The sequence below is a fragment of the Perissodus microlepis genome, chromosome 2 (assembly GCF_051167445.1).
Source record: "Perissodus microlepis isolate ML-2025 ecotype Zambia chromosome 2, ASM5116744v1, whole genome shotgun sequence".
NCBI lineage: Eukaryota > Metazoa > Chordata > Actinopteri > Cichliformes > Cichlidae > Perissodus > Perissodus microlepis.
In genome coordinates this window covers 23,169,200-23,193,636 of record NC_140462.1, presented here as the reverse complement: position 1 = coordinate 23,193,636, position 24,437 = coordinate 23,169,200, and the positions used below count along the sequence as shown (strand labels likewise).

The 24,437-nt window shown below is 41.8% G+C and overlaps 1 protein-coding gene across 2 annotated transcripts; it reads right to left on the bottom strand.

The window, feature by feature from the left end:
- Positions 1-4,550: 4,550 nt before the first annotated feature.
- LOC146392760 (uncharacterized) lies at positions 4,551-20,347 on the bottom strand. Of its 2 annotated transcripts, XM_084952921.1 has the most exons (18): positions 20,259-20,347; positions 20,043-20,151; positions 19,814-19,936; positions 19,134-19,244; positions 18,918-19,028; positions 18,418-18,528; positions 18,181-18,312; positions 17,989-18,060; positions 17,648-17,755; positions 17,191-17,269; positions 16,863-17,076; positions 12,574-14,374; positions 12,295-12,468; positions 11,917-12,090; positions 6,633-6,806; positions 6,202-6,372; positions 6,043-6,089; positions 4,551-5,881 (listed from the first exon to the last, which is right to left on the bottom strand). In XM_084952921.1, the coding sequence occupies exons 2-18, from the start codon at positions 20,123-20,125 to the stop codon at positions 5,289-5,291; spliced, it is 4,278 nt and encodes a 1,425-aa protein (XP_084809047.1). In that variant the 5' UTR covers positions 20,126-20,151; positions 20,259-20,347; the 3' UTR covers positions 4,551-5,288. The 2 variants fall into 2 exon arrangements, with proteins under 2 accessions (XP_084809047.1, XP_084809056.1); XM_084952930.1 differs by lacking the exon at positions 11,917-12,090.
- Between the last annotated feature and the right edge of the window lie 4,090 nt (positions 20,348-24,437).

The following is a 24,437-nucleotide window of genomic DNA, read 5'->3' as shown; positions in this document are numbered from 1 at the left end:
TTGTTCTTCAGCCCAGTCTAGCGTAAACTTTTGAATTAAGACAGTTTTCCCAATGCCGGCCACTCCTTTTGTCAGCACTGTTCTGATTGGTTCATCTCTTCCAGGTGACTTTTTAAAGATGTCTTCTCGTCTGATTGTTGTTTCTGTTCTGTCTGGCTTCCTGGATGCTGTTTCAAGCTGTCTGACCTCATGTTCATTATTGACCTCTGCAGTCTCTCCCTCTGTGATGTACAACTCAGTGTAGATCTGATTCAGAAGGGTTGGGTTTCCTGCTTTAGCGATCCCCTCAAACACACACTGGGACTTCTTCTTCAGATTACTTTTAAGTTTACGTTGACATTGTGGAGCAAAAAGTTCTAAATGGACAGAAATTGCATCAGTGAGCAAAAATCTACCAAATAAAAGCACAATCAAAGTTTACAGTAGTAACAGTACTGTCTATGCCTTGTTTTCCCATCTTGGGATAACTATGGCAGAAGAATTCAGGTAGCCGAAACAAAATGAAGTACAACAGAGCGTGCTGTTCTTCTACTGCTAGGAGTAAAAGAGTAAATTAACCAGTAATTTAAGAATTAAAGTAAAAATGTTCAATATTCAGTATAATTTCATGTTTGTTCAGTGTCGCACACACAGGGTAATATTTTGTGATAATATTTCTGGAGATATTGAGGTTTTGCAGACACGTGGCCACAAACTGTGTGACTGTTCACCATTTTGGACATCTGACAGGCATGGTTGTAATCCAACGGTGTGTTTTTGCCTCAAGTTTTGAAACAAGTTTTCATCTTGGTATCATTTTATTGCATATTTTCCAAAGAATTATACTTTTGTTCGAGTTTGTTAAACTAACTTCTTGATGCATGCTCAGTCATCCAGGTAAGTAAATCCCAAAAGGTTGATTCTGTTCATCAGGATGTTTTTAGTGGGAGAAATGTTTGGTCACTCAACCATGTAACTTCCTCAATCTCAGCTGACAGCAGGTTTCCCCAACCTTATAAACAGTACATTTGCAAAATAACTGAAACTATGAGGTCTCTGTGAATGGTTTTCATGGCCATTGATCAGTGGTTATGACAATTTGCATATTAAAGATCAAGGAACTGACCTCATAGCCCATTGTTCATTTAGTGGGCTGGTTTCAGTTATCGTGGAAATGTCCTTTTTATACTAACTTCCTTTATACTAAAATGTAAATCAAATCATATGTGGAAAACTCTTCTTTTCCTTTTTAAATAACTGTTTCCTGCAATGTTTCCAGGTTTAATAAATAAACGTTTTGGGATATCAGCTTTCCCAAGAACTGCTCATCCATAAAAACACAGATAAATGACTGCAATGATCTATCACATTTACTGATCAGGCTCATTTTTATTTACTGTTCTGCAGACAGTCAGCCAACTCGTTCTGTTTCATTTTCCCTTGGAAATGCAGGGCGCGCTTCATCAATTCCTCTCTGTTCACCCCCTAGCAGCGTTTCTTCCTCCATCTGATTCTCTGAGTTATCTGGACACAAAATCTTCTGGATCATCTTCAGCTCATTTTTCACAAAAGTGATAATGTTGTCCTCCAGCAGCTTGAACAGAATATATCAAATGATGACATCAGATTTGAATCATCACAATAACTATCAGACCCAGACACATAATCCACTGGTCTGTGCCGCATGGAGATGACTGGGAACAAAACACATGTAAAAGAAGTTGTTGTACACACAATAAAGAGTCCGGACATGATTGATGCTGCTGGGCAGACTGATCATTTGGAGCATCTGTACTTTCCTCGTCAAATCTGGAAGAATTGTGAAAAATTAGCTCCCATCATATCTGTTCACACAAAAACAACCACAAGGCAAGGTCCATCTGTAACATTTGGCTTCAAACAGTGAACGTGAGTGACTGTGAGCAGTGAGTGATGCTGAACTCACTGAGAACTAACAACTTGCTCAGCAGGTTTTTGTAGCTTTCAGTATCCTCAGTTGAGACTAGTCCTAACAGGTTTGTTTGTTTGTGTCCAAATGTCTGACCATATAAACCATATCCAGAAGTTCACTTAGTAAAGAAAAGAAAAACAAATGCTATACAAAATAAAGCAAAACACACTTCAGTATCACTTCATCTGTTCTGATTCTGAGTGGGAAAAAGTGCACACTTAATTAATCCCACACCTTCATCATACGTTATGAGTTAATATTTATTCAGGTTCCTTATGGATATAAACTGCAGTAATAACAATTAACATATTTTCAACATAAACACCACATAAAGTACAAATTATTATCATATCATCATGTTTTTGTGACTCCCTAACTTCCACACAACAAAGCCAATATCTCCAGTTTTGAGAAGTTAAGTGTACTCTCCAAATAAGCATGAAATAATAACTTTCTAAATAGCGGCATTCACTGAAATTCATCATTTTCCCTTTCTTTAATCTCATGAAGATCGTGTCTTAATAACTCTTTTTGAACTGCTTTATGTTTGGACGTTGCTTCAACTCCACACTCAAACTGCTCCACGGTTTCACTCCACAAACAGGCTGCACTAACTCCCCCTCCTTCATTAAAAACTTCTGAAGTTCTCTGGAGCAAGCCATCAACAACCTCCTACTCCCCCTCTTTAGGTTAATGCATTAGTATTCAGTTTTCATCATCATGTGGGGGTAGGGACAGGCTTAGGGCGTCGGGGGGTTCCCCGGGAGCATCTTCCTCGGGGGGCTCAACCCGGGGTAGCGGTCATGGCCTATTAGGGGCTCTGTTGGTGGGGTCAGGTGGGCTGTCCCGGGCTCTGTGGCCCCGGTCCGGATGGGCCTGGGCCCCCTTTCCCTGGCGGGTTGCGGAGTATGGGGGTGCCTACTGGGGTCAGCGGGGGAGCTGGCCCCAGGGAGAGGTCACTTGCCCCTCCCTTCCTTCCCTCCCCAGCTCCAGCTGCCTCCCTCTTCCCGCTCCACCACAATCACCCACACATGCAGGGCCTTGGGGTAAAGGTGTGTCACCAGGGTGCAAGGGAGGCATTCCCCCCTCTGTCCCCTTCTGGCTTGCCTGTGCCTCAATTTTATCCCACAACTTAGACATTCACATTACTCACACTCTCATAACACATACATATAGGATCTTGGGGGTGGGCACGCTACACGGAATCCAAAAGACCATCAGGGTGTACACCTCACCCCTGGCGTCGTTGCCCACCTCTCAATTTTAAGTACACGTCGACACTGAGGGCTATCAGGAGGGGCTGTGCGCTTACCTGCTGCTCTCTGGCAGGTAGCTCCACGCCCTCCTGGGTTTTAAATGCACCTTAGAACACACATGCATCAACACTACATATGAGTGGGCGGAAGGAGGTTTTGGAGTCTTCTCACACCCCCGTTCTCTGCGACTGGGTCTGGGTGCAGTTTCCCCCTCCAGGGGCAAAGGTACCTAGACCCGGTTCGTAGAGTACGCTTGGGGAGTGTGATTGGGTGTACAGTGTCTCTCTATGTCTGTCTCCACGTTGGTTGAGTGTAGAGTAATTGCATATGAGAGCATGAGGGTGGGAATGGATGTTTGTATCTGTGTGTGCCTGTATGTCTGTGTCTATATGTCAGGTTGGGTATCACACGCCACCTCTCTGGGGACATCTCAGGCCCTCAAAGGTATGGAGGCCTATCTCCCCCCACCACTTCCCCTGCCAGTGGCAGACGCCCTCAGACATCGGTGCGTTGGTGGTTCTTTGTGTCCGGGGATGGGCGCCCAGGTACACACCGGCTCACTCCTTGTTGGCTGCTTGTCGGGGCCTGGAGCCTGGGGCTCGCTCGGGCCACTTCGGGGGTGGGGTGCCCTCGGCCTGGGGCTCGGTCACTCTGGCGCAGCTGGCTGCCGGCGGAGCTCACGGGCACGTCACTGCAACCCCCCCTGGCTTCTGCTCCGCGGCTGCTGAGTGACCCCTCATCTGGAACTCTCCTCAGCTCTTTCTGGGATAGTGGCGCAGCTGCCCCTCTGTTGGTCGTCCTTGGTCTCTTGTGCTTTGAGGTAGGAGCCCTTTTTGGCTCCTACCTCAAAGCACACTGTGCGCTGTCGATCTTAGGTGCTGCACAATAATGTTTAATATTTAGTATTTACTGTTATATTCCCATATATCATTGTGATGTTGTTTATTGTATTACTCTCGTTTTCTTCTGCTTGTTTTCTTTTTTCTTTCTCAACAGGTGATCCAGGTGATTGATATATGTATTTATTTTTTTTTGTCTGCTTATTTAGTTGTTTTTTGTTTTTTTGCCCTTTATCCCCGTCCCTCTTCTCCGCTGTTTTTCCCCCTCTTCCTTTCTCCCTTTTCTTTTCCTCATTCAAGTCTGTCCCGTATCTAGCAAGTGAAAATAAAAAAATAAACAAAATAAACAATAAAAGGTGAATCAAATAGACCATTACGGCAAGGCTGGGATGGTCAATTTGGTAAAGTAAATCCGTTGGGCATCTTTCTTCGCCTTTAGACAATAATTCTGATGGCAAAAGAACCAAACGGGACAGGCAAAAAAAAAAAAAAAAAAAAAAAAAAAAAAAAAAAAAGATGTCAGTGTATTTATGCAAGTAGTCTTTTATTGCGAACAACAACTCAGCTTCAACCTGGGACATTATTTCTGTTTGCAATATTCAAATCCATACAAACACATTTATATTTGAGGTGAATTTCACAAAGTTTTAGTTTTTCTGGATTGAGCAGTTTGTGCCAGTGAACAACTGTTTGAAACTTGCTGGTGGCAAGGAAACCCACTTCGACATGCGCTCCAGAGTCGTCTGTTTCTAATACCAGTTGTGCTGATAAGACAGCACAAAGACAGAAGGTGTATTTCAATTGTTTTTTCCCCTCTAATACTTAATAAAATGATTTATACATATCTACAACACACCCTTCTATATCAATTATATAATACTGCATGTATACTATGTACATTAAATGTTTATTTTACAACACTAGTTTAAGTTTCATTTGGTCTTCAAAGTTTACGTTTTCGATTTTGTCCCATTTCAGAGAAAAAAAAAAAAAAGTGAAACTATAAAACATACACAGATGGTCTAAATATTAAAACAAAAAGTGAGAGTGAACATGAAAGACATCTATCTTTAATCAACCAGGCAGGTCAGAATGGTTCACATAAGACACTAAAGACACTCAGCAGTTACAGAATCACTGCAATAATGAGACACAATCCCAATTTAAAGACACAATCTTTAAATTCTTAAGAAATCCTTCATGTAGACGTTAAACATGTTTCTGAGTCCATGAGAGCCTGCAGATTTGTCTGTGCATCTGCAGTTACACAGCTTCTCTAACAGAAGGAGATACTTCTACCTGCACAGAACACAGACGCACTGAGGAACCACATGAATGGTGCCAGACTCCAAAGCCAGGATAAAGAGGTTCAGTGAATGTGGTTTTGAAGGTGTGGAGGTGGATCAGAGAGTCACTGGAGACATTGTAGAAGGACAGAGTGCCAGCAGGACAGTCGACATACACTGCTACTCGCTTAGGACCACAGGAAGGGAATGAGGAGGATGAGGGGTGAATGACTGATATTCTCTGATTGTGATACACAGTGTAGCCGCGGGCATTAGAGCAGTCCAGACTCCAGGACTGAGGATTCTCTCCAAATCTGCAGTTTTTTCGTTCTCCTTTCCTTCCTATTCCTCTGTAACTTACTGATATGTCAACCTCACCTGCCCACTCCACCTCCCAGTAACACCGACCATGTAAAACATCTTTACACAGCAGCTGACACCAGTCAAGAAATCTGTCAGCATGATCGGGATATATGAAGTTGTTTCTTGTATGTGTCACCTTCATGTTATTCATAGACAGTTTGAGATTTTTGTTTATTGTATTTGTGTTGACTGTAAGTTTAGAGAGATCTGCCAAGAAAAGAGACACAATGCAGCTGCAGTTAATCTACCGGCTGTTCCTTTAACACTTCACAATATCAGTGATAATCTTAAGAGAATGACACCAAAATATAAAGACAGCTTAATATTTACTGTTTTATTTTTATGAATTAAAAAAACAAAACACTTACACTTCTTCAATCCTGGTTTCAACCACTCTGCTCCAGCAGGTTCCACCCTGAAATGACAAGTATCAGCACCATATCTTTCAACATGCAAAAACAGAAATTACATCCAGTGTATCAACACCCATGGTGCTCAGTCATTAACAATAATGTCATCTCATCAACCTTAGGTTTTCCAGTTTCCAGCGTTGATCCTTTACTCCAGTCTGAAGCTCCACTCCTGCATCCTCTGGATGATTGTAACTCAAGTCCAGCACTTTCAGATGAGAGGGGTTGGAGTTCAGCGCTGAGGCCAGAGAAGCACAGCCATCCTTTGTGATCAAGCAGCCCGAAAGCCTGGAGGCACACAAAATGAGGCTGGATAAGCTACTAAAGCAACAAAACGCTGAGGTACTGTTATCTATCATTTAATTAAGCTGATTATTATCATCACATTTTGTTTCTTTAATTATAATCCAGACCATTAACTTCAACCAATAATCAGGTGTCCCAGTAGAAAATGTAATAAAAATAAATATTATAATATAACAATGTAAGCAGAAAAACAGTCATCTTAATTCACAGTGTAAATACTGATTGCAGAGGCTAATCTTAACCTGAGAATTTCCAGTTTGCAGTGTTGACTTTCCAGTCCAGTGGACAGTGCCTTCACTCCTGTATCCTTCAGGTTGTTGTTATTCAGGTCCAGCTCTCTCAGACTCGATGACTGGCAGGAGAGAGCTGGCGAAAGAGCTTCACAGCTTTTCTCTGACAGGTTGCAGACACTCAGTCTGAAAAGACAATGATGAATAGGACACAGTGATTGGTTTGAATAAACAAATAATCTAATAATGAGCATAAAATCTTATCAACTACAGTGGTATGCAAAAGTTTGGGCACTCCTGATAATTTTCATGTTTTTCCTTCATAAATCATTGGTTGTTTGGATCAGCAATAGTGTGCAATAGTTACTTAAACTAAATTAGGCAGGTGCATAAATTTGGGCACCCCAACAGAAAAATTACATCAATATTTAGTAGATCCTCCTTTTGCAGAAATAATGCCTCCAAACACTTCTTATAGCTTCCAATGAGAGTCTGGATTCTGGTTGAAGGTATTTTGGACCTTTCGTCTTTACAAAACATCTCCAGTTCAGTCAGGTTTGATGGTTTCCGAGCACGGACAGCCCACTTTAAGTCACACCATAGATTTTCAACAATATTCAGGTCTGGGGACTGAGATGGCCATTCCAGAACATTGTACTTGTTCCTCTGCATGAATGCCTTAGTAGATTTTGAGCAGTGTTTAGGGTCATGGTCTGGCGCAACATATTAGAAAACATAATTGGCTTTTAAGTTATCTTACTGTCAAATCATACATTTTTATACAGATACTTTAAAAATCTGATTATTTGTAAATAATAGTCTCAGATTATTTACAAACTCTACTGTACAATACATTTTTTCCCATAATTTTCTATGAGTATGTACAAATACAGGTAGACGTTTTGTTGAAATCACATTCCAGACAATTTACACACGATTAAATTAGGTAAGGGTAAAGCACAGTAAGCTGAACTTTTCAGGGGACAGCACTAGTTCAGAATTCACACCTTGTGATTTAAGAGGCACTGAGAGAATTTTTAGATAACGTCTTGTATAAATAACTGGATTAAGAAAACCATGTACCCATAAATTGAATAAATATATTTGATTTATGCAAGCATGTATACTATGGTTAAGTGCTCTATATGCCATTAGCAATCATGAAGTAACTCAAATGGCTCCAGATGGCCAAATATAAAAATGTTGGTACTTGTATCTGCTTTTAAAGGATCGATAAAGTTCTCTGCTGTGCTGTTTTACTCCCACAGCTACTCCTCAAAGTCACAATATTTCAATTTAATTCAGTTTTATTTATACAGCATCATATCACAACAACAGTGGTCTCAAGTCACTTCATAATGTAAGGCATCCCCCCTTCAATAAATCTGTGGCTATATGAAAATCTGTGGCAATGTCGGACTCTGTAGTTTTCTCTGGTCCAATCAGACCAGGAGTGACATGTTTAGCCGTATGTTCTCCTTAAATTGCTGGCTGTCTGAGTGGTGTCCAAGAAACGATGTGGGCTTCATAGATAATTGGCAGACCTTCTGGAGGAAACCTGGTCTTGTTAGGAGAGACGGCATTAATCCCACTTTGGATGGAGCAGCTGTCATTTCTAGAAATATGGACAAATTTATTAAACCCCCCAAAATATGACTATCCAGAGTTGGGACCAGGAAGCAGAGTTGCAGTCTTACACGCCTCTCTACAGCTTCTCTCCTCCTGTTACCCCCCCCTAAAACCCCATTTCCATTGAGACTGTGTCAGCTCCCAAACAGAAGAAAAACAAACTAAAAACCAGCAATAAACAACTTAAACATAAAAAAAAAAATCACAAAGAAAGAACAATACAGTATCCACATCTGAACCAAAGAGTAAAACAGTGAAATGTGGATTATTAAATATTAGGTCTCTCTCCTCCAACTCTCTGTTATTACATGACTTAATAATTGATCAGCAAATCGATTTACTCTGCCTTACAGAAACCTGGATGCAGCAGGATGATTATGTTTGTTTAAATGAATCAACACCCCCGAGACATTCTAACTACCAGAAATCTCAAAGCAGAGGCAGAGGGGGCGGTGTGGCAGAAATTCTTCACACCAGCCTATCAATCAACGAAAGACTAAGACAGACTCTTAATTCATTTGAAAGCCTGATGCTTAGCCTTGTCCACCCCAGCTGTAAAACTCAGAAACCAGTCTTACTTGTTATCATCTATTGTCCACCTGGACCTTACACAGAGTTTCTGTCTGATTTCTCAGACTTTTTATCTGATTTAGTGCTCAGCTCAGATAACATAATTATTGTGGGTGATTTTAACAATCATGTAGATGCTAAAAATGACAGCCTCAACATGGCATTTAATCTGTTATTAGACTCAATTGGCTTCTCTCAAAATGTAAAAGAACCCACCCACCACTTTAATCACACTCTGGATCTTGTTTTAACATATGGCATAGAAACTGAACATTTAACAGTGTTTCCTGAAAACTCTCTCCTGTCTGATCATTTCCTGATAACATTTACATTTACAATAATTGATTACACAGCAGTGGAGAGTAGACTTTATCACAGTAGATGTCTTTCTGAAAACGCTGTAACTAAGTTTAAGAATATAATCCACCCACTGTTATCATCTTCAATGCCCTGTACCAACACAGAGCAGAGCAGCTACCTGAACGCTACCCCAACAGAGGTCGATTATCTTGTTAATAATTTTACCACCTCACTACGTACGACTCTGGATACTGTAGCTCCTGTGAAAACTAAGGTCTCAAATCAGAAGTACCTGACTCTGTGGTATAGTTCCCAAACACGTAGCCTAAAGCAGATAACTCGTAAGCTGGAGAGGAAATGGCGTGTCACAAATTTAGAAGATCATCATTTAGCCTGGAGAAATAGTTTGTTGCTTTATAAGAAAGCCCTCCGCAAAGCCAGAACATCTTACTATTCATCACTGATTGAAGAAAATAAGAACAACCCCAGGTTTCTCTTCAGCACTTTAGCCAGGCTGACAAAAAGTCAGAGCTCTTTTGAGCCAACCATCCCTTTAACGTTAACTAGTAATGACTTCATGAACTTCTTCACAAATAAAATTTTTATCATTAGAGAAAAAATTACCAATAATCATCCCACATTGTAATATTATCTACAGCTACTCTTAGTACCATTGATGTTAAGTTAGACTCTTTTTCTCCAATTGATCTTTCTGAGTTAACTTCAATAATTACTTCCTCCAAACCATCAACATGTCTTTTAGACCCCCATTCCTACAAAACTGCTCAAAGAAGTCCTGCCATTAATTAATTCTTCAATCCTAAATATGATAAACTCATCTCTAATAATCGGCTATGTACCACAGGCCTTCAAGCTGGCAGTAGTTAAACCCTTACTTAAAAAACCATTTCTAGACCCAGCTGTCTTAGCTAATTATAGGCCAATCTCCAACCTTCCTTTCATATCAAAAATCCTTGAAAGAGTAGTTGTCAAACAGCTAACAGATCATCTGCAGAGGAATGGCTTATTTGAAGAGTTTCAGTCAGGTTTAAGAGCTCACCACAGCACAGAAACAGCTTTAGTGAAGGTTACAAATGATCTTCTTATGGCCTCTGACAGTGGACTCATCTGTGTGCTTGTCCTGCTAGACCTCAGCGCAGCGTTCGATACTGTTGACCATAATATTCTATTAGCACGATTAGAGCACGCTGTAGGTATTTCAGGTACTGCGCTGCAGTGGTTTGTATCATATCTATCTAATAGACTCCAATTTGTGCATGTAAATGGAGAGTCCTCTTCACACACTAAGGTCAGTTATGGTGTGTCCCACAGGGTTCAGTGCTAGGACCAATTCTGTTTACATTATACATGCTTCCCTTAGGCAGTATCATTAGAAGTCATAACATATATTTTCACTGCTATGCTGATGACACCCAGCTCTATCTGTCTATGAAGTCAGATAACACACACCAATTAGTTAAACTGCAGGAATGTCTTAAAGACATAAAGACCTGGATGGCCGCTAACTTTCTGCTTCTTAATTCAGATAAAACTGAGGTTATTTTACTTGGCCCTGAAAATCTTAGAAATATGGTATCTAACCAGATTCTTACTCTGGATGGCATTACCTTGGCCTCCAGTAACACTGTGAGGAACCTTGGAGTCGTTTTTGACCAAGACATGTCCTTCAATACACATATTAAACAAATATGTAAGACTGCTTTCTTTCATTTGCACAACATCTCGAGAATTAGAAATATCCTGTCTCAGGGTGATGCTGAAAAACTAGTTCATGCATTTATTACTTCTAGGCTGGACTACTGTAATTCATTATTATCAGGATGTCCTAAAAACTCCCTGAAAAGCCTTCAGTTAATCCAAAATGCTGCAGCAAGAGTACTGACAGGGACTAGAAAGAGAGAGCATATTTCTCCTGTATTGGCTTCCCTTCATTGGCTCCCTGTTAAATCCAGAATTGAATTCAATATCCTGCTCCTCACATACAAGGTCTTAAATAATCAGGTCCCATCTTATCTTAATGACCTTGTAGTACCATATCACCCTATTAGAGCACTTCGCTCTCGCTCTGCAGGCCTACTTGTTGTTCCTAGAGTATTTAAAAGTAGAATAGGAGGGAGAGCTTTCAGTTTTCAGGCCCCTCTTCTGTGGAACCAGCTTCCAATTTGGATTCGGGAGACAGACACCATCTCTACTTTTAAGATTAGGCTTAAAACTTTCCTTTTTGCTAAAGCATATAGTTAGGGCTGGATCAGGTGACCCTGAATCCTCCCTTAGTTATGCTGCAATAGACATAGGTTGCTGGGGGATTCCCATGATGCACTGAGTTTTCCTTTCCAGTCACCTTTCTCACTCACTATGTGTTAACAGACCTCTCGGCATTGAATCATATCTGTTATTAATCTCTGGCTCTCTTCCACAGCATGTCTTTCATCCTGTCTTCCTTCGCTCACCCCAACCGGTGGCAGCAGATGGCCCCGCCCCTCCCTGAGCCTGGTTCTGCCGGAGGTTTCTTCCTGTTAAAAGGGAGTTTTTCCTTCCCACTGTCGCCAGAGTGCTTGCTCATAGGGGGTCATATGATTGTTGGGGTTTTCCTCTGTATCTACTGTACAATATAAAGCGCCTTGAGGGGACTGCTGTTGTGATTTGGCGCTATATAAATAAAATTGAATTGAATTGAATATGAAAAGAGCAGAGTTTTTTGCACACACCGAAAATCCTCAAAAAGGAAACAAAGATACCAAAAAGAGAAAAATTAAAAATAATCATAAGAACTGACCTCAGAGTTTCTAACTTTCGTAATGAATGCTCTAGTCCATCTGACAACAGTTGCACTCCTGAGTCCCCTGGATTATTGTAGCTCAAGTCCAGTTCTTTCAAGTGGGTAAGGTTAGAGTTGAGAGCTGAGACAAGATACCTACACCCATCCTCTGTAATCTGACAGCCTGACAGTCTGCCGAACCAGAAAACAACACAAGTCCAATTTATTTTCATTTTCTATTTTCAGTATCCATTTGTAATGGATGGTGCTTAGTTAGGGATGAAAGAGGGAGGACACATGACACTCATTGTGATTCCATAACCTGTTTTTTCACAGGTTAAAGATTGTTAAATGTCTGATCTGACCACATCAGTTATTTATATTATTTATCCATACCTTAGAGTTTCCAGTTTACAGTGTGGGCTCCCCAGTTCAACAGAAAGTGCTTTCACCCCAGAATCCTGCAGGGTGTTGTTACTCAGGTCTAGCTCAAGCAGACTAGAGACTGGGTTACTAAGAACTGAAGTCAGAGCTTCACAGCTTGTCTTTGAGAGGTTACAGTCAGTCAGTCTAAAAACAGGATGTGAAAAAAAACAAAACAGATTTTTAAATACTGAAACAAAAGAAATGCTGCTTTCCTGTTTTCAATAAATATGTACCTGTCTATGTACTTACATGGCTTTTTTGGAGGCTTTGATCACTGGCAGCAGCCTCAGAAGAGCCTCCTCCGAAGCAGAGTATTTCTTCAGGACAAACTCATCCAGATCATTTTCTGATGACAGTAAGATGAAGACCAGAGCTGACCACTGGGCAGTAGACAGTTTATCCACAGAGAGGGTTCTTGAACTCAGGGACTGTTGGATCTCCTCCACTAGAGAACGGTCGTTCAGTTCATTCAGACAGTGGAACAGATTGATGCTTTTTTCTGCAGACAAATTCTCACTTATCTTCATCTTAATGTACTGGACTGTTTTTTGATTGGTTTCTGAACTGCTTTCTGTCTGTGTCTGCAGGCCTTTTAGAAGATCCTGATTTGACTGCAATGAAAGACCCAGGAGGAAGCGGAGAAACAAGTCCAGGTGTCCATTTGGACTCTGCAAAGCATTGTCCACAGCACGTTGGTAGAAGTCTGTTTTTGCAATCTTATTTTTAGGTGTTTCAGATGTCTGAGATGCTGTTTGTTCCTCTGGTAGCACACTGACTCCAGAGTTGATGAAGGTCAGATGGACATGAAGAGCAGCCAGAAACTCCTGAACACTCAGATGGATGAAGCAGAACACTGTGTCCTGATACAGCCCCTTTTCCTCTTTAAAGATCTGTGTGAACACTCCTGAGTACACTGAGGCTGCTCTAATATCAATGCCACACTCTTTCAGGTCTGATTCATAAAAGATCAGGTTTCCTTTCTCTAGCTGGTCAAAAGCCAGTTTTCCCAGTGATTCAATCATCTTCTTGCTTTCTGGACCCCAGTGACAATCTGTCTCAGCACCACCATCATACTTGATCTTCCTTACTTTGGACTGAACCACCAGGAAATAGATGTACATCTCAGTCAGAGTCTTAGGTAATATTCCTCCCTCTCTGGTTTTCAACATATCATCCAGAACAGTAGCAGTGATCCAGCAGAAGACTGGGATATGGCACATGATGTGTAGGCTTCGTGATGATTTGATGTGGGAGATGATCCTGCTGGCCTGTTCCTCATCTCTGAATCTCTTCCTGAAGTACTCCTCCTTCTGTTCATCGGTGAACCCTCTGACTTCTGTCACCATGTCAACAAACTCAGGAGGAATCTGACTGGCTGCTGCAGGCCGCGTGGTTATCCAGACACGAGCGGAGGGAAGCAGTTTCCCCCTGATGAGGTTTGTAAGCAGCACACCCACTGAGGCGGACTGTGTAATATCAGTTAGAGTTTCATTGCGGTGGAAGTCCAGAGGAAGTCGACACTCATCCAGACCATCCAAGATGAACACAACCTGGAAGTGTTCAAACCTGCAAATTCCTGCCTTTTTGGTTTCAGTAAAGAAGTGATGAACAAGTCCCACCAAGCTGAACTTTTTCTCTTTCAACACATTCAGCTCTCTGAATGTAAATGGAAATGTAAACTGGATGTCCTGGTTAGCTTGTTCTTCAGCCCAGTCTAGCGTAAACTTTTGAATTAAGACTGTTTTCCCAATGCCGGCCACTCCTTTTGTCAGCACTGTTCTGATTGGTTCATCTCTTCTAGGTGACTTTTTAAAGATGTCTTCTCCTCTGATTGTTGTTTCTGGTCTGTCTGGCTTCCTGGATGCTGTTGCGAGCTGTCTGACCTCATGTTCATTATTGACTTCTGCAGTCCCTCCCTCTGTGATGTAGAGCTCAGTGTAGATCTGATTCAGAAGGGTTGAGTTTCCTGCTTTAGCGATCCCCTCAAACACACACTGGGACTTCTTCAGATTACTTTTAAGTTTACGTTGACATTGTGGAGCAAAAAGTTCTAAATGGACAGAAATTGCATCAGTGAGCAAAAATCTACCAAATAAAAGCACAATCAAAGTTCACAGTAGTAACAGTACTGTCTATGCCTTGTTTTCCCATCTTGGGATAACTATGGCAGAAGAATTCAGGTAGCCGAAACAAAATGAAGTACAACAGAACGTGCTGTTCTTCTACTGCTAGGAGTAAAAGAGTAAATTAACTCTGCATCTGTGAGCAAAAATCTACCAAATAAAAGCACAAACAAAGTTTACAGTAGTAACAGTACTGTATATACCTTGTGAACAGTAGGTGCTGTTATTTTCCCATCTTGGGATAATAATGGCAGAAGAATTCAGAAGGTAGCAGAAATATAATGAAATACAACAGAATATGCTGTTATGGTTCTTCTCTTGTTATCAGTAAAAGAGTAAATGAACCAGTAACTTAAGAATTAAAGTAAAAAAAACGAATTTGAAAAAAAAACAAAAAAAAACAGGGCAGTATAATTTCATGTTCATTTAGTGTTATTGGATACACTTAGAAGAGATTCTCATTTAATCTAAAATGTTCAGTTCCTATTTGGGAACGAGAGTGTAACTTAAGTTATTTTCACATTTTTCCATAGCAACTGTGATTCAAGTCCAATGTGGTGAATGACTCTTGAGCAACCTCTGCATGGTGTCATGTGACAAAACTCCTTAAAAAAAAAAAAAGATACTGAACATTTTATTGATCCTTGCAGGCAGCGCAATTTATAAGTGCAAGTAAATAAAGGGCATTTCATATCCTTCTTTTTTAATGTGTTACTGTAACCAATTATAGACCACCTAATTTGAAGTCTAAATCTACTGAAACAAGGTACCAGCAGCAGCAGCGCAATAGTAGTGACACGTAAGCATAAATGTAGCTCAGGTAGTGTTTTCACTGGAAATTTCAGTATAAAATAACTGCTAAATACTTTATTTTAACAACACCTAAAGTAACTAAAACTGGTAACTCTTTAGGAACTGCACAATAATATCACATTATAAAACATATTTTATATAACAAGAAAGAGAAACTGTCAAAAAGTTAACAGAAGGAGAGGGAGAGAGAGCCTGAGCCCGAGGACGGCCATTGCAGCGACAACCGCGACCCCCACTCAGAGAAGAGCAGAGGAGAGCCCCGCAGGCTCCACCAGAGCAGTCTGAGCTCCAGGCACACAGACTCGAGAACCAAGTGCCCCCCACCCCCCAGCAGGGGCCCAACAGTGCCAGGGGGCCCAGATCCTGCCAAGCAGTTAAATTTTATTTATACAGTGCCAAACACAACAGCAGTCCCCTCAAGGCGCTTTATATTTTATACCAGGGGTGGGCAAATCCAGGCCTCGAGGGCCAGTGTCCTGCAGGTTTTAGATATCACCCTGGTTCAACCCACCTGAATTAAAGGATTAGTTCATTACTAAGCCTCTGGAGAACTACAAGACATGTTGAAGAGGTCATTTAGCCATTTGATTCAGCTGTGTTGGATCAAGGACACATCTAAAACCTGCAGGACACCGGCCCTCGAGGCCTGGAGTTGCCCACCCCTGTTTTATACTGTAAGGTAAAGACCCTACAATAATACAGAGAAAACTCCAACAATCAAACGGCCCCCTTGAGCAACAACTTGGTGACTGTAGGAAGGAAAAACTCACTTTTAACAGGAAGTAAACTAAAAACTAAAACCAGGCTCAGAGAGGGGCAGCCATAGCCAAAAAACTAAGACCACTCAGTGCATAGGAGGTCTCTGAATGGTCTGAGTATGGACCACCAGTGTCACTGACCCCAGCCAAATCCAAAACCAGTGAAAAAAACATCAGAAAGGATGAGGAGAGAAAAATGTCAGTTCCTCCACCTTTTGGGTGTTGCCTCATTGTTCCCCTTCTAGTACACCTGTTGTTGTTTCTTGAACATCAAAGCAGTTGAAACAATCCCCAGAAGTTGAATTAACCTGTTCCTTCGTTATTTTTTGGGCAGCGTTGTTTCTTTGGTACTATATTGCTATTAGATGCTGACAGACAGCGCTTGCTTGCAGACATGCCTGCGTTTGTCTCATGCACTAGGGAACTTAAATTGCATTGCTGTAGAAATTATATCATGATGCGACCCTTATATCACATACTAATTTATAGTTATATTACCATAGACAATATGATATTGCACAGCCCTATTTGAGAATTTCTACACTCACAGAAATCAGTTATTAGGTTTTTTTTTGGGGGGGGTTAGGACCAAAACTGCTAATGTGATGAGTGCTAATGTGCTAAGTGAGGAATTTTCTAATTAAAAGGCAGAATCGGTATATGGTTCAGGAACTGAATTTTTAAATAATTGCACCCAAACAGATCAAATATAGTACAATCTGCAATTCCTGTCAATTTTTAGCATGCTAGATATCAGCTTTTTCGAGAACTGCTCATCCATGAAAACACAGATAAATGACTGCAATGATCTGTCACATTTACTGATCAGGCTCATTTTACTTACTGTTCTGCAGACAGTCGGCCATGTCGTTCCGTTTCATTTTCCTCAGGAAATGCAGGGCGAGCTTCACCAATGACTCTCTGTTCCTGTGTTCTTCACCCTCACCCCCCAGCAGCGTCTCTTCCTCCATCTGACTCTCTGAGTTATCTGGAAACAAAATCTTCTGGATCTTCTTCAGCTCATTTTTCACAAAAGTGATAATGTTGTCCTCCAGCAGCTTGAACAGGATATATCAATTAATGAAACCAGATTTAAATAATCACAATGACCAGACATTGTGCATGGAGATGACTGGGAACAAAACACATGTAAAAGAAGTTGTTGTACACACCATAAAGACTGAGTCCGGATGTGATTGATGCTGCTGGGTAGACTGATCACTTGGAGCCTCTGTACTTTCCTCGTCAAATCTGGAAGAATTGTGAAAAATTAGCTCCCATCATATCTGTTCACACAAAAACAACCACAAGGCAAGGTCCATCTGTAACATTTGGTCTCAAACAGTGAATGTGAGTGACTGAACAGTGAGCTGTTCAGTCACTCAAAGCTGAAGCTTTTAAGAATTAACATGTTTCTGTAGCTTTCAGCATCCTCAGCTGGGTCTAGTCCTAACAGCTTGCACTAACTCCCCCTCCTTCACTGTAAACTTCTGAAGTTCTCTGAAGCAAGTCATCTATAACCTCCTACTGCTCCTCTTTAGGTTCTCCGACTGGTTATACTGGAAACTTCAACGTTTCACTAAGATGAGCGCTAGTATTCAGTTTTCACTATCATCCTGAAGTACTTACGCCTCGTTAACAGAGTCGAGTTCATCGCTGGAGTTATGAAGAACAGATTCATCGCACGTTGTGGGTGCTGATGAATCAGATTCAGAAGATGCTGGTATCTGTTGTAACCTGAATAACAGCAGATAAGGTTAACTGAAGAAGAAAAGATGCCCCTTGGCTGCAGTGAGTGACAGATGTTATTGTAAACAGCTGATGTCTGGCTTGGTGGACAGATGTGCTACCACTACATCTCTATGTTCAGGTTTCTTTTAGTCACATTCTCAACCACATGCTTCGTCTCCTTGCAGCTCTGCAGAGACAAACACAATGAATAATTAGTAAGATGTAATGCAACGACTTACTGTTTCACAAATAATCTTTGTAATAAATTCACGATCACATCCATGATCCAGTTCTTTATGAAGGATAACCAGCTGCATATGGGCAAGAAAACACATAATTACAATGAACAGCATGAAGTTAATTAACTCCTGGTTAAAATGTTTTATTTGCTAAAGTCCTGTTAAATATTTCTGGTAGCTTTCCATCCTTACCCTTCATTAGCAGGCAGGTTCTGACTGTTCTCTGTATCTCGGCTGAAATCAATATATCGCTCATTTGAGCTGCTGCTCATCGTGGACACACAGACGAGTTCAGGTTTAGGAGATTTTTTTCTCCGATGTGTCCTGATAAAATATTGGTAAATGTATCAAAGGTCACACATTCAGCTTAACTGTAAAACATTTCAATAGAGAATAAATTGTTAAGTTTTAATGCTGACAACAACTCACTTTGTGTCCTGTGATCCTTGTTTGAAGTCAATATGTCGCTCATTGGACTGGTCGCTCATCATTGACACACAGCTGGATCCGGGGTTAGAAGTATCTGGAATCTGATGACCCCTGATACAACAATAGGAAATGTATCAAAGGTCACAAATTCAGCTTAACTGTCACAGATTAAAATAATATAATAAATAAATAAATACAGTGGTTTGAAAAGTATTTGCCTCCTTTTCTTTGTAAAATTTACATGTTTCTGGCACACACTTGACTGCAGTCTACGCTGCCAAGGGTGGCACAACCAGTTATTAGGTTTAGGAGAAAGTACTTTTTCCACAAAGGGCAGGTAGAGTTGATAGATTTTTGGCCTTAATAAATTTAAATGAAAAACTGCATTTTGTATCTTCTCAGTTTGTTTTTGTCTAATATTAAGATTTATGTGGCAAATATGCAAAAAAAAGGGGCAAACAATTTTTAACATATATGTTACATGTCTGACAACAACTCACCTTGTCTCCACTGGTGCTTGTTTGAAATCAATATATCGCTCATTTGAGCTGCTGCTCATCGTGGACACACAGACGAGTTCAGGTTTAGGAGATTTTTTTCTCCGATGTGTCCTGATAAAATATCGGTAAATGTATCAAAGGTCACACATTCAGCTTAACTGTAAAATATTTCAATAGGGAATAAATTGTTAAGTTTTAATGCTGACAACAACTCACTTTGTGTCCTGTGATCCTTGTTTGAAGTCAATATGACGCTCATTGGACTGGTCGCTCATCATTGACACACAGCTGGATCTGGGGTTAGAAGCATCGGGAATCTGATGACCCCTGATACAACAATAGGAAATGTATCAAAGGTCACAAATTCAGTTTAACTGTCACAGATTAAAATAATATAATAAATAAATACAGTGGTAAAGTATTTGCCTCCTTTTCTTTGTAAAATTTACATGTTTCTGGCACACACTTGACTGCAGTCTACGCTGCCAAGGGTGGCACAACCAATTATTAGGTTTAGGAGAAAGTACTTTTTCCACAAAGGGCAGGTAGAGTTGATAGATTTTTGGCCTTAATAAATTTAAATGAAAAACTGCATTTTGTATCTTCTCAGTTTGTTTTTGTCTAATATTAAGATTTGTGTGGCAAATATGCCAAATATGCAAAAAAATTTTTTTAACATATATGTTACATGTCTGACAACAACTCAGCTTGTCTCCACTGGTGCTTGTTTGAAATCAATATATCGCTCATTTGAGCTGCTGCTCATCGTGGACACACAGACGAGTTCAGGTTTAGGAGATCGTTTTCTCTGACGTATCCTGATAAAATATTGATAAATGTTTCAAAGGTCACATATTCAGCGTAACTGTTAAGTTTTAATGCCGACAAAAACTCACTTTGTTTCCTGTGCTCCTTGTTTGAAATCAATATATCGCTCATTTGACTGGTCGCTCATCACGGACATACAGCTGGGTTCAGGTTCACGGTGGGCTGTGTGGGGTCTGTGCTGCTTCTCTGGGCTTCACACACACATTTTTACATGTGAATAAAAATGATGGTGCAGTGATTTAAATGCAGAGCTGTAGCATGCAGAAGAGTCCCTGGCGGTAAAGAAAGTCATCTGACCTCTGAGCTTTGGTGATCTCGTCTCCACACAGAGTGGCTTTAGAGGGAGGAGGAAGCTCCACTTTGTTCTCACACAGCGACATCACAGAGTCAGCTGAAGCACAGAAACCTGCAGAAAAAAAAAGATTTCTCCTCATTCTGAGTGTCACAAACTCACCGCTCTGAGTGAAGCAAATCAGAGTCAGAGCCCAGCAGGGAACCGTAGGCCTTACTCACCTCTACACGGAGACAATCATCTGCAGCTTCACAAAGCCATAAAATTAAAGTAAATAACCAGGAAGCGATGACGTCACTGAAGGCTTGCTACGACTCTTCTTCTTTTATTCTTTTAAACATGTAGGAGTAATACTGCCCCCTGCTAGGCTGGAGTGGGCAGGATAGGCAGGATTTTTAAATGGGCCAAGAAATTCATCCACAAAAACATTAAAAAAAAAAAAAAGAGCTACTTTACTGTGCTTCATGTCACTCCATCAAAGTTTGTTCATAACTTTAAAAATGAAAGTCAAAGGAGCTTGCAAAGAAAAGCGTCTGGACTTCTTTAAGTTACTTGAAGACGTTTCACCTCTCATCCGAGAAGCTTCTTCAGTTCTAAGGTCAAATGGTGGAGAGTCCCAGATATAAACCTAGTGGGAGTATCCCCCCACAGAGGGACAAAAGGACCCCCTGATAGATATAGATAGATAGATAAGTATTTATTGTCATTGTCAGAGAACAATGAAATTGTGTTTGGAGCTTCCGTACAACCCATAAATACAATAATAAAGAAAATAATAAATACCCCTTAAAACCCAAGTGTAAATATTTAACCCAGTGTGACTCCAGTGCAATAAGACAATCCTTAGCAACAACATGAGAACATGACAAGTAATGTTCATAAGAAATTCAGACAAAGACCTGAGAAACATGACAAAGTACAACAATGCAACCCATTCAATATTATTATTGTACTGTGAGATATGATGTCAGATATGATAGTTATCTATTTAAGAAAGAGGGGGGGGGACAGGAGGGGGAAAGAGAATAAAGATATGATGCACCAATGCAGACCAGTTCAGTGCTATTAAAGAGTTGGATATGGTTATTGTCCGTGAGAGGGGGGCAGAGAGTTCAGAAGCCTCACAGCCTGTGGATACAGGCTGTTGGCCAATCTGGATGTTCTGGCCTGTATAGACCTGTACCTTCTCCCTGAGGGCAGCAGGTGGAAAAGGTGGTGCGCAGGGTGATGTTGGTCCCGCAGGATACTATGCACCCTCCTCAGACAGCGAGTGGGGAAGATATTACTAATCTCTGGCAGACTTGTTCCAATAATTCTGCCAGCTTCTTTCACCACCCGCTGGAGTGCTTGCTGATCGGCCTTGGTGCAGCTGGGGAACCACACTAGAAATCCATACGTCAGAACACTGCTGATGGCACAGTTGTAGAAGTTCAACATCAGAGATCTGGGAATGTGTGCGCTCCGCAGTCTCCTCAGGTAGTAGAGGCGCTGTTGGGCCTTCCGTGCAACTGAGGTGATATGGTTGCCCCAGGACAGGTCCTCGGTCACAGTTACCCCCAAGAATTTAAAAATACTCACCCTCTCCACCGCCTCACTGCCAATGAAGAGAGGCAGATGGTTGTTATGACCCTTCCTCCGGAAATCTACAATGATCTCCTTGGTCTTTTTGGTGTTTAAGACCAAGTTATTGTCGTGGCACCATGACTCTAGTTGTTGCACCTCTGTCCTGTAGTTTGTCTCATCGTTGTTGGATATAAGTCCGAGCACTGTAGTGTCATCGGCAAACTTAACAATGAGATTGGACGCGCAGGAGGAAATACAGTCATGGGTGAAGAGAGTGTATAGCAGAGGGCTCAGGACACACCCCTGAGGGGCACCGGTGTTGACCACAAGGGTGGAAGAGGTGTTCTTACCCACTCTGACACTCTGTCTACGGTTAGTGAGGAAGTCCACAATCCAGTTGCACAGAGAGGAGTTAAGTCCCAGTTGGTGGAGTTTGGGACGGAGTTTGTATGGCCGGATGGTATTAAAAGCCGAGCTGTAGTCTACAAAGAGGAGCCGTGCATAGGTGTTCCTGTGTTCCAAGTGCTTCAGTAATGTGTGCAGCACTGTGGCGATCGCATCCTCGGTTGACCGGTTCTCCCTGTATGCAAACTGGTGCGAGTCCAGGGATGGTGGAAAAGCAGCTCTGATGTGTTTAATGACCAGTCTCTCCAGGCATTTGGCGGGAATGGGGGTGAGTGCCACAGGTCTGAAATCGTTCAGACATGTGACATTTGACTGTTTTGGGATGGGAACGATGGTTGCTGCTTTGAAACAGGATGGCACCAGTGAACAGGACAACGAGGTGTTATATATAGAGGTGAAGACGTCCGCCAGGTCCGCAGCACAGTCTTTTAGCACTGATGATCCTCTAATCGCCTGAGCCAAGGTGTGAAAGCGGGTGTGGGTCCCAATCAGCCAGAGTTTCGGGTGTGTTCATTGTGAAACCTGGCCCCACCTTATCAAGCGAATTCCTGAGGTCAGATAGCCCAGGATGTGAGTGGGCGTTAAGGCGTCTGGGAAGGGATCTCAAAACTGGATTATAGATGGCAGAGAGTTGGTGTCGTAAACCCCCGCCTCTGTTCAAAGATGGTCGCTCACAGTGGACATAGATGGCTTCTTTCACTCCTCTTTCAAACCATCTGTCCTCTCTGTCCAAAATGTGAACATTGGCATCCTCGAAAGAGTGTCCTTTATCCTTAAGATGCAGATGGACTGCTGAGTCTTGTCCTGTGGAGGTGGCTCTTCTGTGTTGTGCCATGCGCTTGTGAAGTGGCTGTTTGGTCTCTCCAATGTAGAGGTCTGGGCATTCCTCGCTGCACTGTACAGCATACACCACATTGTTAAGTCTGTGTTTTGGCGTTTTGTCTTTCGGGTGAACCAGTTTTTGTCTGAGCGTGTTGCTGGGTCTGAAATGCACCGGGATGTCATGCTTGGAGAAAACTCTCCTAAGTTTTTCTGATACACCGGCTACATAGGGGATGACAATGTTGTTGCGTCTGTCCTTCTTATCCTCCCTCGCTGGTGTCTGGTCTTCTTTTCTGTGCCTCTTTGCTGACTTTAAGAACGCCCATCTAGGATAGCCGCACGTTTTGAGTGCTTCCTTTACATGTGTGTGTTCCTTCTTTTTTCCTTCAGGCTTAGAGGGAACATGTTCTGCCCGGTGATGTAGGGTCCTAATTACTCCAAGTTTGTGTTCCAAAGGGTGATGGGAGTCAAAGAGGAGGTACTGGTCCGTGTGTGTGGGCTTCCGGTAAACTTCGATGTTGAGTTTGCCGTTCTCTTCAATGTGCACAGCGCAGTCCAGGAAAGGCAAACAGTTGTCCTTTGTGCCTTCCCTGGTGAACTTGATGTTTTTATCCACAGCGTTAATGTGCGCAGTGAAGGATTCCACTTCTTGTGTCTTGATTTTGACCCAGGTGTCGTCCACATATCTGTACCAGTGGCTGGGTACTCTTCCTTTGAAAGAGCCAAGAGCCTTCCTTTCCACTTCCTCCATGTAAAGGTTGGCTACAATAGCGACCATCTTTGAACAGAGGCGGGGGTTTACGACACCAACTCTCTGCCATCTATAATCCAGTTTTGAGATCCCTTCCCAGACGCCTTAACGCCCACTCACATCCTGGGCTATCTGACCTCAGGAATTCGCTTGATAAGGTGGGGCCAGGTTTCACAATGAACACACCCGAAACTCTGGCTGATTGGGACCCACACCCGCTTTCACACCTTGGCTCAGGCGATTAGAGGATCATCAGGGGGTCCTTTTGTCCCTCTGTGGGGGGATACTCCCACTAGGTTTATATCTGGGACTCTCCACCATTTGACCTTAGAACTGAAGAAGCTTCTCGGATGAGAGGTGAAACGTCTTCAAGTAACTTAAAGAAGTCCAGACGCTTTTCTTTGCAAGCTCCTTTGACTACGATGACCTGGATGACTGAGAACCTTCACAGACACTTTTAAAAATGAAACTTTTTGCCTACAGTTTATACCGAGTGCCTCAGTTTGACCAAACACTTCACAGTGTAGAAATGTTTTCCTTTTGTTCCACGTGCTACTATTCTTCTCAGTGTCCACAGCAAACTCCTAGACGAGACGTGAAGGCAGAGGTTACAGAGAGGGAAGGATTTGTCAGCCAAGCGAACAAATCGTCTCTTCTCCTTGAACTTTACATCTGCCACACTAACACCAACAGCCAAAACATCTAAGTGCTGTATCCTGCCAGACCACATTAAAGGAAAATCTGTTTTTATGTTTTAAATAATATTACAGATTTGTTTTCTGTGTCTCTGTGCTGTATCAGTAATAATCTCAGGCTGCCAGCCCCTATTAAAATTCTCTTGCTCCCCCCACTGCCCGTC